This window comes from Galleria mellonella, unplaced genomic scaffold (assembly GCF_026898425.1).
Source record: "Galleria mellonella isolate WM207_F2 unplaced genomic scaffold, CSIRO_AGI_GalMel_v1 utg625, whole genome shotgun sequence".
NCBI lineage: Eukaryota > Metazoa > Arthropoda > Insecta > Lepidoptera > Pyralidae > Galleria > Galleria mellonella.
The window spans coordinates 52133-68401 of record NW_026442129.1 but is presented as its reverse complement, the minus strand read 5'-3'; the positions used below and the strand labels follow the sequence as shown (position 1 = coordinate 68401).

At 36.5% G+C, this 16269-nt stretch overlaps 2 protein-coding genes across 4 annotated transcripts; one reads left to right on the top strand and one right to left on the bottom strand.

Annotated features, from left to right (window-relative positions):
- Positions 1-457: 457 nt before the first annotated feature.
- Positions 458-6143, bottom strand: LOC113511093 (protein Rae1). 3 transcript variants are annotated; one of them, XM_026894680.3, is made up of 9 exons: positions 5995-6143; positions 5691-5854; positions 5226-5318; positions 4928-5005; positions 4448-4543; positions 3772-3843; positions 3080-3358; positions 2372-2578; positions 458-1710 (listed from the first exon to the last, which is right to left on the bottom strand). In XM_026894680.3, the coding sequence occupies exons 2-9, from the start codon at positions 5841-5843 to the stop codon at positions 1627-1629; spliced, it is 1062 nt and encodes a 353-aa protein (XP_026750481.1). In that variant the 5' UTR covers positions 5844-5854; positions 5995-6143; the 3' UTR covers positions 458-1626. The 3 variants fall into 3 exon arrangements, with proteins under 3 accessions (XP_026750481.1, XP_052755641.1, XP_052755639.1); XM_052899681.1 differs by having other exon boundaries at positions 5955-6123; XM_052899679.1 differs by having other exon boundaries at positions 5691-6123.
- Positions 6144-6227: 84 nt separating this feature from the next.
- On the top strand, positions 6228-8826 carry LOC113511119 (SOSS complex subunit B homolog). The gene has a single exon (XM_026894715.3). The coding sequence runs from the start codon at positions 6430-6432 to the stop codon at positions 7045-7047; it is 618 nt and encodes a 205-aa protein (XP_026750516.1). The 5' UTR covers positions 6228-6429; the 3' UTR covers positions 7048-8826.
- The last annotated feature ends 7443 nt before the right edge of the window (positions 8827-16269 follow it).

The window sequence follows — 16269 nt, the reverse complement described above, 5'->3', positions numbered from 1 at the left end:
TTCTGTCCTCCTTAGATATAGGGTATGTCTTATAAACTTGCTTGATTCGAAATAATAGATTCGATTATATTCTTTTCAAAATCTATACACTAACAATTTATTATTGTTATTGAGATTAGCTAACCACAAATCAGAATAATATTTACTACAAAGTTTATATTATGTTGTCTCTTTTATTATTTAGGAAGCTCCATATCAACTGTTATATATTAACATTTTCTATACAGATTCTCAAAAGACATAGTTTGATTCAGAATAAGTGTACCCAGGACTTATCAAATGTTATGACGATGTCACACTATGTACAATATTGGCCTTCCAATCTGCCTCTTGGCCATAACTCAACATAACCAATTCAATATTTCAGCTGTGAAAACTGAAATAAAAGATTAGATTAATAATTATTGATCTCCGCTACGCTACACACTGATCACTGATGTAAGGATAAAAGAAAATATCAACTGGGATACTTTGTAACTTTAATGTACTCATACAATATACAAAATCCATGTTTGCTTAACATACAAGCCAACGGCGGTATTTACAGAGCACACGATTCACAGTCACACAACAATTGACAACAGAATTTCAATGTAAAGTAATATAAAAATAAAGAAATAAAAACATACCATATGAAATGTATGTGAATATCTAAAGTCTTTCACTCAGTGTATCGCATCGTTTCCACCTTAAGGCTTCCGCACACAATGTCGGCGGCACGAGCACGAGCAGACGACTACACCAGCCGGCGGCTGCTAATTACACAACTAGCCGACCCGGCAAACGATGTTTTGTTCTCTACCAGATCATTATATTCTTATTAGATAGGATAGTTTATCCTATCTCTCAAGTTGGAGGAAACAACTACATTTATAAAATTTCATTAAAATCGGTTTAGTGGTTTTGGAGATTAGCGTGAACGAACGAACGTGACACTGGATTTTTATATATTAAAGTATCTCTTGCTTTAGCTATTTTATGCATAAATGTCTGTTCTGAAAACTCGAGTCTCGACACTTTTATCAAATAAATCAGACCAATCCTGGTTTCATTGTGTGTCACCTGGTTTCCGTGACGACTTTGCGGATGCAACCTTTATAGTGGCACTTGCTATACACGTTCACTGGCATTGTGAGGGAGACTTTGTATAATAGTCGTTTGCTTGGGTACCTCTGTCCCATTCGTGTTTCAACCGTAAAGCAGTTGTATTTGCATGGCTGTGTTTCGGTTTGAAGGGAGGGATATGGCGTGAATTTACAGGGTACAGAGGAATAACACCTGAGTCCTCAGGAATGGCAACACATGGGGGGTATCATGGGCGTAACAGTATACTCTGTTATCTCCATGGTTCTGTTATGTTCATGTCTATAGGCGACGGTTACCACTTTCCATTAGGTGGGCCGTCAGCTTGTTTGCCATTCTAAGTTGTATAAAAAAAACATTGCAGTGTGGAGCACCATAAAACTCACAAAAACACAGTTACATGTTAGTGACATTAAGCGAAGCATCTACTTGCGATATATACGATAATTGTAACGGCCCGGCTCGAGTGCCGGCGGCATGGTGTGCAGGAGTCTTTACGCTAGCTAACATCACAACGCCTTACGAACTACACTAGGGCTATGTTCATGTGGAGCGCGGCTTGAGGTCGTCGTAGCACGCTCGCATGAATATGAAGTTCTTCTTGGCGGGGTTGAAGTGCTCGTGACCCTGACCATTGAAAGTATGATTAGTGTACAATTTATTTGTATACATGTATAATTACCAAACTGACGGTATACTTAATATGTTGCGTTACAAGTAAATGCTGTAGGTATAGGATTTACTTGTATGTATATGCTGAATCGGTTTTGCTGCTGAATTAATTTAGTGTTTACTCATGCCATCGCGAGTAGTATAATAGACTACACACGCTGCTGTATCCCATCCACAGAGGATGTCGTACAAGCTGCCCTTAGTCGCATCTCACAATAGCTCGAGAATGCAATGGAGTGGTGAAGCATTGCTTTCCTGTGGTAATAGCTCACACGAAAAGTAAATATATTCGAAATATTAAGAAATTTCGTCTTTTTCAAGTATTTAAAATTTCCACATCCACAGACATACTTCTTTTTAATGGATGATAATATCTATAAAATGGTAACCCCACTCCTGCTTACGGCATACTAGTGTGTGATGATAGGTGAGAATGAAAGCTGGTCAGTTGGCCCGTCCTGCATCCAATAAGAATTAATTGCAATAACGATGGTTTCCAGGAGGAAGTGTGTAGAAATTGACTTGATAGGGTATATTGCTAGCAATGGGACTATACAATCTAATCCATAAGAGAATGTCTTTTCCCCAAACCGTGCATATGTTATGCAACAGTTACCTTGGACCAGTCATAGCCGACGGAGTAGGCGAAGATCTGTCCGCTGTGGTTGAAGGCGCACTTGGTGAGCGGCTGGTCGATGGTCTCGGAGGACTTAAGCTTGGTGCGCGCGTCCTTGTCCCAGAACGAGAACGAGCCGTCCGAGCCCACCGTCGCCAGCGTGCCATGCACCGGGTGGAACGCTATGTCGTTCACCGCATATATGTCCTAAATGTAAACCAAATATGTGCGTATGGCGTGTTGTGAACCAAATATATATTTCAAAAAAAATATTTTGTTCTTTTTTTAGTACAATTTGGAATAGCAAACAAGATAACAAAGCACCTGATTGTAAATGGTATCTGTCACCTCGTAGAGATGTGTACAGTATCATAGATATTACAGAATACACTGCGATTTGATGTTCATGTTTCTTTGAAGTCTTTATGAACTGTCTTTAGTTATGATCATAGTTACCCTTCAAATTGAAACGCAACTATGCAAGTACAGCTGCATTGTGGCAGAAATACTACAGAGAGGCCCAGCAGATGATTTTACACAAAGTCTATAATGGTACATGGCTATAAACAAGGATATGGTCCGCCTGATGGTAAGTGGTTGTTGCAGCTCTTAAACACTGCTACACCAATGCATTGATGAGTGATCACTTGGCATCTAGTGAGCCACAAGCTTGTTTACCTCCCATTCCCATAAAGAAATATGTGTTACCTGGTATCCACCAGTGGTGCCCTGCGACGAGCGGTGGCACTTAAATGTGAAGTTGTCCTTAGGGTTGGTGGGGTTGACGTATTGTATGGCGACACGGCCCTCGACGCTGCCAAGCGCAAAGCCGGTGGGCTGCTTGGTCTTCTTGTCACGAAATATCGCGATGCAGCGGTGCTGGTGCTTGAGCGGGGCTTCCGCGCGCTTGAACTCGGCCGGCTTGCCCTCCAATGTATACAGGCAGATGCCGCGGTCCGCTGTGCCCACTGCTGCCATTGGGTAGTCCTGCCAGGTTTTGGTCAATTACGATAGTTTAATAATTATTAAAAAATAGTAAGGATAAAAAAAATAAAATAAAATGTTTATTGTGTAAAAAGATGTGCCAATTTTTAATTTTTAAATATTTTTTTACTGAGATTCTTACAACCAATATTCATTCTTGTAGTTCACTTTTGCTTGTACGTTTTATATGTAACTTACAAGTGCAATAAAGAATATATATGTTTTGAATTAGTGTTTTAAATATGGTGGTATATAATAAATTACCATGTGCAGGGCCACTCTATGGATACATTGAATATATAATATAAAATTACTGAACAGAGTTACTGTAAAAATAAATGTGACATGATCACAGAAGCAGAAAATCCAGAATCAACAAAGACCATATGATAATAAGCGGTAATCAGTAAACTCACAACATCAGCGCAGTAACACCTCTCTGGCAGGTTCATCGCCATTATGGGCGCGCTGCTTCGCGTGTCCCAGAACTGAAATGATCACAAAGACATGATAATAAATGTTGTAAGTTCAGACGTTGGAAGCCTGTCGATACAGATCAACCAGTTAGATTTAATAAAAAAAGAATATCTCTTCTGTGGCGAAAAAATCAAAACCAAATGAAATGACAGTTTGAGTTATACTAGTTATACATATTATACATACTTTGGAACTGAACTTTCAGTTTAAATATATTTCAAATGGAACTTCTTTATTATCTTTCAGCTATTATGGTTTTCTTTTAATGTCCAATTACTTGTTGCTAAGTTTAACACGTGCACGCCGGCGCGGGCCACCGGTGGCCTTCGCTAGACGGTCTCATTGGACGGCGCGTACCACCAGCGGTACGCACTAGATTGTCTTATCTGGCGGCGCGTACCACCGGTGGTACGCATTCGATTATGAAGCGTAGTATCAATTAGAGCGCCGCCTTGCAGCAAAAAACATTAAAGTCGGTCCCGGCGTGAACGTGTTAAAGATTCTACTGATACATGATTCCATCTGGAGAGAGGAAAATCTAGACTGTTTCTTTTATGCAGGTTCCACTCACATCACCAATGCATTTGATATTCCTAGGATTTTCTAAGTTTGTACCTTTAGTGTTTTGTCCCAAGAGGCGGTCATTAAGCAGGTATAGTTTGGTGCCTTGATCCAATGGCACGTCTTCACAGGTGCATCATGTGCTGCCACCTGGCACAAGCAACATATTAGTGGCATCAGAGTATGAAAAACAGTACACTATGATAAATATGGTGCAATACTATGTGAATTAGATTCCATTTTCTATATTTAGCATTGAAAAATTTGATTTATGAAGAAGGAACAATTTTTTCAATGCATTAGAAGGCAATGAGTATATATCTTAGAAGCATATGGGTGATTCTTTCTTTCATGTCATAGTAATCACAGAATATTGTGTATGAATGCATTATTGCAAATATGCAGTAATAAGTGTAATAATAACTGCATGCAAGTAGATAAAAGAACATAATAATAATAGGATAAAGGAAGAAAATTGGGTGCAAGAGGACATGGTTAGTACTAGACATGATTAGCAATGAATTACATTCTTACTTGCATAGTTTGATTTGCAGCCAGGTCCCAACATTTCACACTTTTGTCTGTAGATGCCATGAACACTTTGGTACCATCCTGTAACAGTATATGAAGCCCGTTTCTTAGTCTAATTTTTTCTTGACATTGTACTTTTAATAAATCTTACACTGTAATCTTTTAGAGGATGCAATAAAGAGTATCTATCTATGAAGCACAATTTTGAATATAAGCCCTCTCAATGTTTAACAGACAGAGATACAAGACAATTTTATTTTTAATATACAGATAAGTATAATAAGTATCAAGTATGGCTTACATCATGCCATGCCACATCAAGTATAGGCCCATCCATGCTCTGTGCTGCTTTGGGTATTGTTTTTCCAGAAGCCTCTACCTCCCAGCATCTTGCCTGCAAAATATTAAATGATGGGATTCAGTATTATCAGTGATAATTTAAATAATTATAAGGCTTTTCACATAATTAAAAAATGATTTATTTAGAATTTGCAAATAAGTTAGATAGGTCTTTATTGGAATATTTAAACTCATGAATGAAATACATTTTTTTTACAACACAATGGGGCAAACAATCATGCAGCTCACCTAATGGTAAGTGACTACCGCCGCCCATTAGATAATAATCTTTATTTCCAATAAACACTAAGTTTGGAGTTTATAAGAAATTATTTTTAGGTTAGTCTTATTCGAAAGTTCCTAATGTTGCATTTTTCTCGCCATTTAGAATTGGGGGTGGAGAGTTAAATAAATAAGAGCTCAATACCCGACAATCCCAACTGCCAGCAATGAGGAAAGTTTGCGGCACAGACGCCGGTGAGAACTCCAGCGCCGAAACTGTATCTTCTGGTGGAGAGGTCACTTCTAGATCATTGTTAGGGTTAGGGTTGCTGCTTCCACTTCCCAATTGATTGAACATGATGCTGTTTCCTAATTAATAAGTTTTGACTATGAAATAACATAAAACACAATGATTGACTTAAGTGTATACTTAATAATAACACCAAAAAATCGACTAAATATACATAACATTCAGTAGTTGATGCAATTTATATGACAAATGTTCTTACACTTCTTATAAACCAATGTATTAATATTATATTTTTAAAACTTTCAAATATAAACAAAAAAATTCTAATTCGTTTTGAGGTTAATATTTTTTTTTAAATAGAACACAAAGAGCAAGATGAAGTTTATTGAATAGAACCATAGAAAGAGAACAAACGAAACGGTGTTGGTAAACGAAATATCAATGTCAACTTGACTGTCACTGTCATATGTCAATGTCAAATGTAAATTTTTCGCATAATTTAATAACCATACTAGATAAATTATTTTGCCAATAGCCTTTATTTAATTTATAAACTGTTATATTTCTCCAAATCGCATTAATACATATACAATTTTAATGAATTTTGATACCTATTCGATTATTAATGAATTTTGATATGAAATAAATCGACAACTTCGCTCGCTACCGATATTACTACTGATACAAAAAATTAATGATAGACTTCGTAAGGAACACTAGCTTCAATATGAATGCAATGGATTACATGCCAATCAAGGAGCTGAAGCCGGGGATGAAGAACATCAATGCTTTGTTTATAGTGCTCGAGGTCGGTCCTCCGACACTGACGAAGGAGGCACGCGAGGTGCGCACGCTACGTGTCGCTGACACCAGCGCCTCCATTAACTTGTCGGTGTGGGATGAGCCCGGAGCGCTTTTACAGCCCGGCGACATTGTCCGGCTCACGCGGGGTTATGCCTCGCTATGGCGCGCCGCGTTAACTCTGTACTCTGGGAAATCTGGTGACATTCAGAAGGTGGGTGAATTCTGCATGTTGTTTAACGAGCAAGTGAATATGAGCGAACCGCAGCCGACGCCGCCACCTTCCGCGCCGGCTGGTTTGGCAGTGCCCGCTTCTGATCGCACGAACGGCGCGCACCCCACTCCTCGCGCGCACCAGCCGCCGAACCAGCCAGCCGGGGCTGCCGCGGGCGGTGTGCAGCACGCGCCCAAGTCCGATCGGTTCACGCACAACTCCCAGGACCACAACAAGCACCCGCACAAGACCTACGTCCGGGGACGGGGACACCAGCGCGGCAACAACAGGAGGTAACTAGGAGCTCGTGACCACAGCACAGACTGAACTTTAGAATCATGTGATATCTATGAATAAAATAGTATTGTCTTAAATATCATAAATATTTAACATTAACTCTCTTATACAAACTATTACTATACATACAATGACTAACTAGCTTTGTACATTTGTAGCTAAATAGATTTATAAAATAAGGGGGCAATGATTAAGTCAATGTTTGTAAACTAGTGGCACATTAATCAATATGGTAATAACAAAAATTGCTATTACCATAATTATTTTAACTTCAATGTATTTATGTTTGTTACTATACATCAACCATTATCTGTCTTCTGCTGAACATGGGGGGGGGGGGGTAACATGGGCTGCCACATAAATTGCTATAAGGAACGGCCCTGAATCACATAACTCCCTGCAATGCATGTATTCTTGTGCTCTGTATGTGATAATTTATCAATATGAGGAAGATTCATGGGACAGTATGGAGGTAGGCACAAGGCAGTGCTGTTAGTTTGTTTATTCTCATTTTCATAACTTACACATATGTATACTTATATAATTGTAAATTACAATTATATAAACAGTTTCAGATGCTTTTTATTGAAGTAATTAAACTTTCCAATACATTTTATTTTCTGAACATAAAATTTACCATGTGTGCCCCAGCATAGAATGGGCCACCTTTTCCTTTCTTGGGAGTGTCATAAGAGGCGACTTAGGGGGAGTGAGGTATGGGCAGCAGCATCCCTCTTAAAACATCTCTAAAAGCCTAACTGCAGTTGTCAACCCGTCTGCCCAGCGTGGCAATTACTGGCAAGACTTATGGGGAAGGCTTATGTTCAGCAGTGGACAGTTAATGGCTGAAATAATAATAATAATAAATACATAAAAATAAGTAAAACATAATAATTTTCAATGATTTGATTTAATAACATGTAATATTAAACACATAAGTGTACATTAAGAACAAAATATATAAAATATTTATTAAATGATGTAAAATGATCTTAAGCTGTACCCGGGGTGTAAAGAATGGTTACTTACTAGCTGTATGTACGATTTATATAAGGGATCTATCCTTTTTTTATGTAACAATAAAAAAAGTTTCTGTTTAAGTGTTAAAAAGGAATGGAATTTCTCAATATTAATTGAATTTTACATTGGATATTAAGTAATGGAGATTGTATTTGCACGTTCTATTCTGGTGCAAATTAAAATTGTTTTTATGATTTTGATGATATCAGTTTTATTTGTATAGTTAGTTTTATTTGTGTACAAATATGTTATGTTATTGTACATATATTAATTCTTAACTGATAACAATAATTCTATTATTTTTGATTCAATAATATTGGTCTATGTTTCATTTTAAAAATATATAATAAATACGCTTACAACTTTACATTGTATTATAGTAGTCGGATAAATTGTTGGTGGTTGCCGATGTGGTAAATGTATTACTCGATATGCCCACTGTATGCCAAGTATATTTGAAATAAATGATACAAGCGATTCTATTACAGTTTATGTTAATAACAGTGTTTCCCATCACTAGGGAGGTAGTGGGAAATCTAAAATTGTTATTCGCCCTTATTGTGCATGAGAGTGGATCGTGTCCTAATAAATAAATAATGTCACACCACGTATGCCAAGTGACACAAACAACTGATATTTGTATATTATTTTCGCTTTTGTATATTCCGTTTGTTTATTCACTGTGTACGTTGTTATGTTCGACAATTGTCTGTTGGCGAAACGAAACAACTACAATAAATCTTATGTATATAAAGCTTATTTTGTATTTTATTGTCATTGCAAATACAATGTTTGTTTTTTTTTTAATGTTTAAAAATGGTATGGTAACCCCGACCACGCTAACGGGATACGCTGGCGGAGCACCAGTGAAGGGTGATCGATGAGAATGAAAACAAGCCAGTTAGCTCATCATGATGAATTCATTAGGAATTAACCATGATAGTTTCCAGGGGGACCGTGAGGAGGTCGACCTGGTTAGGTATATTGCTAGCAATGGGGTTCTCAGTCTCCATTACTAAAAATTCCTTCCCCCCCCTTGATGACACTTAATATCCATTTACTGTAGAGTCTTAAGTTGTATTTATTTGGAAAAATACAGTTAGTAGGTACCAACAAGCGCGGTGGCAAACGCTATGGATTACAAAAAAAGACCATTTAAAATCGGTTCAGTTTTGTTGAATGTTGAAATTTGCAAATACAGCGACGAACAAAATTATCGAATAGAAGTTTTGAGAAATACATTCAACTAATCAACATCATAATCTAAGATTTCTAGTCACCGTAGGGCCGGCTTCAATCATACATGTATCTAACATACATACATATGTTCTCACATACAATTTAATAAACTCTAACAATTGGAGAAAGGATAATCAAAAACCGTTTAGAAACGGCCAAGATATCACATAAAAATCAGATCAATTCTGAACTTCCTCTAGTTTCAAGTTGGTTGAACTTTAATCGACTTTATTTAATAATTATATGTAATAATTTACTTTTAATTATATTTATTTATCTATTTGAAGTATATATAAAATAATTATAACCTACTAGACGTTAAAACGTAACCTATAATTTTGATGATATCGAATGCGTGATTGACGTGTCAAATGTATCCAAAGAATTATTAAATCAATTAACGTAACCTAGGAATAACATCTCCAACATGACCTTCATGCAGCTTCGCCTATATCTAAATATATTATGTGAAATAAGTATTATTTTCAAACTAGGAAAAAACCGGCTGGTTGTGTTATTTCTATGTTAGTTCCAAGTATTTTGCATTATATTATAGATGAAAATGTCAAACCAAGCTTGCGGAAGCGAAATTTGATTAATAATTTTATAAATATTATTATATCAGCCTGTCCACTGCTGGGCATAGGCCTCACACCCCCATAAATGGGGTATAGATATAGTTACAATAAAATATTTACTATCATGAAAATAGCTGTATAAAATTTCCATCTGGTATTTTTTTTAAATTCTGTGTGTTCTTGGGTCACTTCTTCCTATCCCGTGGGTGTCGTAAGAAGCGACTAAGGGAGGGCGAAATATGGACAACAGTATCTCTTTTAAAACACCTCCAAAGTCTAACTGCAGTTGCCAATCCGCCTGCCAAGCGTGGCAATTACTGGCAAAACCCCCCTAGCTGGCTTATGTTTAGCAGTGGACGGTTAAAAGCTGATATGGTATATTTGATAATTTTTTTTTTATTACTATTTTAAGGTTTTTTTTTTGTAAATCTTTAATATACTTACCTATACATACACAAGCACATTAAGACACATATACAGGGAGAAAGAAATGAAGACATTTATAGCTCTTGTTACCTAGCACGCAGTTACCGGCAGTAATTTATGACTGCTCCCGCTGCGGGGTCATTAATTGTGCTTCAATCGTTCAACCAGTACAAACGACATCAACGCATACCTACCGCATAGTACAGCGTAGGGCGAGCTCCCACTAGACGGGGCCACGATGGAAGGCAGTGGATGCAAGTGGCTCAGGAACGTGTCTGTACCTTACACATGTAGCCTTACAACCAGCCGCACACGGCAGCGATAAATTATTACCAATATATGTAAAAATAAATTTGATAGTTTATTGAAATTTTTTAATGGGTGAAAATAAAATAGTGACCACAAATGTTTATCATTAAGTTTACTTAAATAAAAAAATATATATTATTATTATTATTATTATTATTTATGATGTTGTCTGTGCTATCGGTATACATATAATGATGAGGCATCAGTACAGGATGAAATGGAAACTCCGCCTGCGCTATCGGTATACACTGGCGAGGCATCAGTGAGGGATGATTGGTGAGGATAAAAAAGCAGCTCAGTTAGCCCATCATGACGAATTCAACGATAAATTAGTCACGATAGTTTCCAGGGGAACCGCGTGGAGGACGACCTAATAGGGTATATTGATAGCAATGGGGATTTACTTCCACATTACTAGCAATCCCTTCCCCTTCGTCAAGAATTAGTCAAGATACATTTCTAGAGGAAACCGCGTGGAGGCCGACCAAACAGAATATATTGCTAGCAATAATGTTGGCGTATCAGGTCGGGTTACACTTCACCGTGCGATATTAAACAATACAGGAATTAAGTATACGTAAGTACCTACTTAAAAACAGCATACAAAAATTCGTTGGTATATTCGCTTAATTGGTACCTTTCATTGCAAATGCCAGTCCGACATTGAGATTGGATTTGGCTGTCAATTTGTTTATTTTAGCTGTTTAACGCGCCGAGTGCCCACTTGGGAATACAGTTGCGAATTGACCCTTGGGCTATCGTCCTCATTGATTAATCAATTTTAACAAATACATATTCTTTTATGTAAATAATTCATGAGTGATTCAATTTAGAGGGTTTCCATGCAATGATTCTAAGTTATAATAGAAATAAATATGATGTGAATATGTATTTTTTTATGCAATTTAGAATGGCAAAAAGCAGGTGGGCCACCTGATGGAAAATGGTAACCGTCGCCTATAGACATGGCCAGTACCATGGACATAATAAAGTGTACTGTTTCGCCCATGATATCCCCCCTGCGTTGCCATTTTTGAGGACTAAGGTATTATATCTTGGCACCCAGTAAATTCACTGCCATATCCCAACATTCAAACCGAAACACAGCCATGCAAAGATACCTGCTACACGCTTGAAATACGAATAGGACAGAGGTGCCTAAGCAATTGGCAGAGTTACATTGTTAGGTATAACTTTTCACCACTCTATATGTAAGATGTTGGAAGGGGGGCCCAAATGGAATAAAACAATAAACCAACGCAAGAAAAGGGAAACTAAGTAAAATCAAGCTGCTATTTGGTATTTGGAAGGGAATTCCATAGTCTAGCAGGTTGCACTGTAAGGGATTTGGTGTAGGAGCGGGAGTTGTGGATAGATAATTCCAATGTATGATGCTTTAGACAACGTTGATTGATGTTTTTGATTATTGATGCTATAGGAATTGTTGATGATTGCTCACAAGCATCAAACTTGAACCAGAGGCAGACTTTGTACAAAAGTCGATTGCTTGGGTACCTCTGTCCCATTCGTGTTTCAACCGTGAAGCAGTTGTGTTTGCATGACTGTGTTTCGGTTTGAAGGATGGGATATGGCGTGAATTTACTGGGTACAGAGAAATAACACCTGAGTCCTCAGGAATGGCAACGCATGGGGGTATCATGGGCGAAACAGTATACTCTGTTATGTCCATGTCTATAGGCGACGGTTACCACTTTCCATCAGGTGGGTCGTCAGCTTGTTTGCCATTCTAAGTTGTATAAAAAAAAACTTTTAAGTCTTAGGAGAGATTTTACCACACTCTACGTGTTCTACTGCTTGTACAATGGACAGTACTCAAAGGAAAGTATAGCTCGTGAGCGACAGTGAGGGAGTTCACCGTCATAACATAAAACCTGGATGGTTGCGTACAGCGCGGTTTCAGAGATGCTTTCTCCTTCGAACGCTCAGGTTATGGAATGAGCTTCCTATCAAGGTTTTTTCAAAAGACTAGGTTAGGAGGTTTTCCAAAAATGGGACAAAAAGATTTTTTCAAGGTTAGCATCGTGCACATAATACTTTTAGTATTGCAAGTGTTCATAGGCTATGGTAACAGCTTACCATTAAGTGGGTCGTATGTTTGTATGCCACCTCAGTGGCATAAAAAAAAGAGAACATACAAGATTGTCGGGTTTTTACCACAATGATTTATTTATAATAATTAACAGGCTGGTTGTGGATAGTTTTGTCACAGGAATTGTCTGAACTGATACCTGCTGCTGATTTTCACCGCCGTACAATCCGCCATAAATTATAATAAAGTTCCTTGCAAACATCTGGATGAGTGGAGTTCTTACACCATAAGTTTTTCAAGACACTTTCTTCCACGCACAACTACTTTTTGGAATCGACTTCCAGCAGCAGTATTTCCGAACCTATAGGACATCATAACCTTTAAAAAAAGAGTATATTCCTTATTAAAAGGCCAGTAGCTGTGTTATAAAAAAAAAAAACAGGCCATGATCACGAAGTAACTGATGTAATACTGCTTTGTAAGGTTCTGTAAAAAAACGTAGGTATTATTGGGTTGACTGTATGCTTGTATACTTTTGCTTGCTATTTTAAGTCATCTTGTGAACAAATATAGCAAAGGTGATTCAATTATATGATTCTCATGCACGAGGATTTAATTTAGAGTTTTCATTGATTCGTTTTACATAGATACCTATAATTGATGCCAACGAGCGTGACAAGTTATGATAATGTAAATACAAAATGTACTTACATGCACATAATTTGTAATTCTCATTCGGAATATTAAAACAAACTCTATAATACGATAATTTGCTTGTAATATGAAATAGCAAATAGCTATTTAAATTCTAACTGATATCAATGCAATTTTTGTTTTTTTTTCTATGATATTGGAAAGATATTATTATACATACTTTACATTTAAAAGAACACACAAGTAGACAAATTAAATTGATTTTTTTATGATACTTAGAACGATAAACAAGCAGATGATCCACCTTATGGAAAACACACATGTTCAGTGAGATATAAACAACAAATTGCGCTCAAAGGAATTACAAGATGCCCACGGCCACTTTCTATCATCGTACGGCTCGCCATCGACAGGGAGTTCACCCTCATACCCTACAGCCTAAATGGTCGCGTACAACGCGGTTTCAGAGATGTTTTCTCCCACGAACACTCAGGTTATGGAATAAGCTCCCTGCCAAGGTTTTTTCAACAGACTACAGCATGGGGTTCTTCAAAAGAAGGGGTATAGAGGTTTCTTCAGGGTCAGCAACGCGCGCGGAATACCTCTGGTATGGCAGGCGTTCATAGGTTACGGTAACCGCTTACCATCAGGTGGGCCGTATACTTGTTTGTCACCTCAGTGGTATAAAACAAATCCCAATTTTTTTTAATTTTCGAAGACATTATAGCTTAGCGCTTTGAAACGAAACGATGGCTAGAGGAACCTACCTACAATGTTTACGACGTATTTAAACCCTACGGTGCGCCGAGTTCTTTTATTTTAAAACAAAAGTGAAGAAAAATAGTTAAAAAAATGGTACGTTTATAATTACAGCGACAACCTTTTAAAATGTCAGAACATTTCATCGACCCGCAGCGCACCAGCGTACGAGTATACTGTATTCCCATCATTCATAACAAATCTTTTTTACTTTTACTAAGATTGTTAAATGTATATTTTAATTTTTTAAAATTTTTTATACAGCTTAGAATGATAAACATGCTGACGGCCCACCTGATAGAAAGTGGTAACTGTCGCCTATAGACATGAGCAGTACCATGCACATAACAGAGTATACTATTTCGCCCATGATACCCCGCATGCGTTGCCATTCCTGAGGACTCAGGTGTTATTCCTCTGTACCCCGTAAATTCACGCCCTATCCCACATATTTATATTACATGTTGTCTTTTCTAGTTCCAAACGGCTTTTGTCTTACTCCTGTGTACATTCCTCATTCGTATCATACATATTTTACATAAAAAAGTTAATATTATCTCAGCCCAGCTTACAAGGAAATTGCTATAAAGGTATATAAAATATTAACATTATTATTTTATTATTATTATATTTAAATTAATATTTTCTCGAGATTTAAATATAATGAAATGACAATGTTCTTCTCTATCCTTAGTTATTGACGAATAAACAACTTATTTTCACATTTATAATATTAGTAAGGGTTAACTTGGTTGTTTTGTGTAAAAAATATCTTGCGGGTAAATCAACGTGTTAACAGTGTACAGCCTCGCCGTAATGCGCTGCTATCTGTTCCGGGTTCGAGAGTACTGAGAATTATGGCGCAAATATCGATACTATGTACGAAAAGTACAAGATACAACCACAGCGAACCAAAATAGAGCGCATTCAATTAAATTAATTTATGCACTCATTTCTACCTTCATTACTTAATTTTAACTTAACGGTCGAGGGATGGGCAGCAAAAGATTTCCACTTAAAACATCACCAAAGCTATTTACATTGTAGTAATTCTGAGAGCTAAACCTTTGTTCAAGTATAAATAAATAAACCTTTTATTATTAACAAAAAAACACCTAACTGCTGTTGCAAACCCGCCAAACGTGGCAAGTACTGGCGAATGGAGTCAAGTTATCTAAAATAAGTAAATTAAATTAATTAAATTAAATTAATTAAAGTTCTTCATAGGGGGAGGCCTATGTTTAACAATGTATATTTGACGGCTGATACAATGAAGATGGTGACTCATTCCTAACCAGCCAGTAACATATGCAGGCTGACGTGCCGAAATTATAATCTTTGTAAAAGTATAATATAGTATTTCATATACATAATATGTATTCTATTTCACTTAAGCCTTGAGAGTGAAGAGTGATTCACTATAATATGGTCAAGCCTCGACCCACAATAACTTTATTCTTTATTTTAATTTTTTACAGTTTCTGTGTAGGTAACTTTTATATGAAATTGTGAATCTAGTTTAATTGTATATCAATGGTTACTTACTAAGTAAAGTGACAGACAGTTTCTAGATAAGTTTTAAAAACTATATAAAGCAAAGACCAAAGTATGCAGCCGTCATGTAGGAAATCATAAGCAATAAACTGGAAAGGTCACAGTTAAAATGGTGATTAATATAAAATATTTTATTTACACTCGTAGAATAAATAATGCGTGTACAAAACAACGTTTTGGAACAAAAGTAATTGTTTTATATAAAAAAAGTAGTTTATTTCTGAACTTAAATAAATTATTGATTTAATGTTTAATTTACGAATATCTATACGGATTTCTATAGTCTAATAAGAGAGGAAACTATTAAAAGATTATTGTCTTAGATTATAAATAATAATTTTTGTCTTTATACATATAAATAAATATCAATTGCCGAATGTCTATATGTAAGCCCATCACTTCAGAAAGACTGTACCTATCTGACTAAAGTTTGTCTGTAAGAGATTGTCCTAGCGATACGATCACCTTTTGTACCTTTATGTGTATATTTCAATCTGTATTTATGTTACTTGAATATATTTTACTAGTATTATTCAATTGTCATTGTATATTTTTGTTTCTGTTGCAATAAAGAGTTAAATAAATAAATAAATATTTTTTTTGTTGTGTTTGTCAGAGCAAGGTTTATATGAA

Excerpts from the sequence above, each read along its gene's own strand:
- LOC113511093 (XM_026894680.3), bottom strand. The coding sequence starts at position 5,843 with ATGTTCAATCAATTGGGAAGTGGAAGCAGCAACCCTAACCCTAACAAT. Across the intron at positions 5,006-5,225 it reads TTGATGTGGCATGGCATGAT|GATGGTACCAAAGTGTTCAT; the intron begins GTAAGCCATACT and ends ATACTGTTACAG. Across the intron at positions 2,579-3,079 it reads GCACCACTGGTGGATACCAG|GACATATATGCGGTGAACGA; the intron begins GTAACACATATT and ends GTTTACATTTAG.
- LOC113511119 (XM_026894715.3), top strand. The coding sequence starts at position 6,430 with ATGATAGACTTCGTAAGGAACACTAGCTTCAATATGAATGCAATGGAT.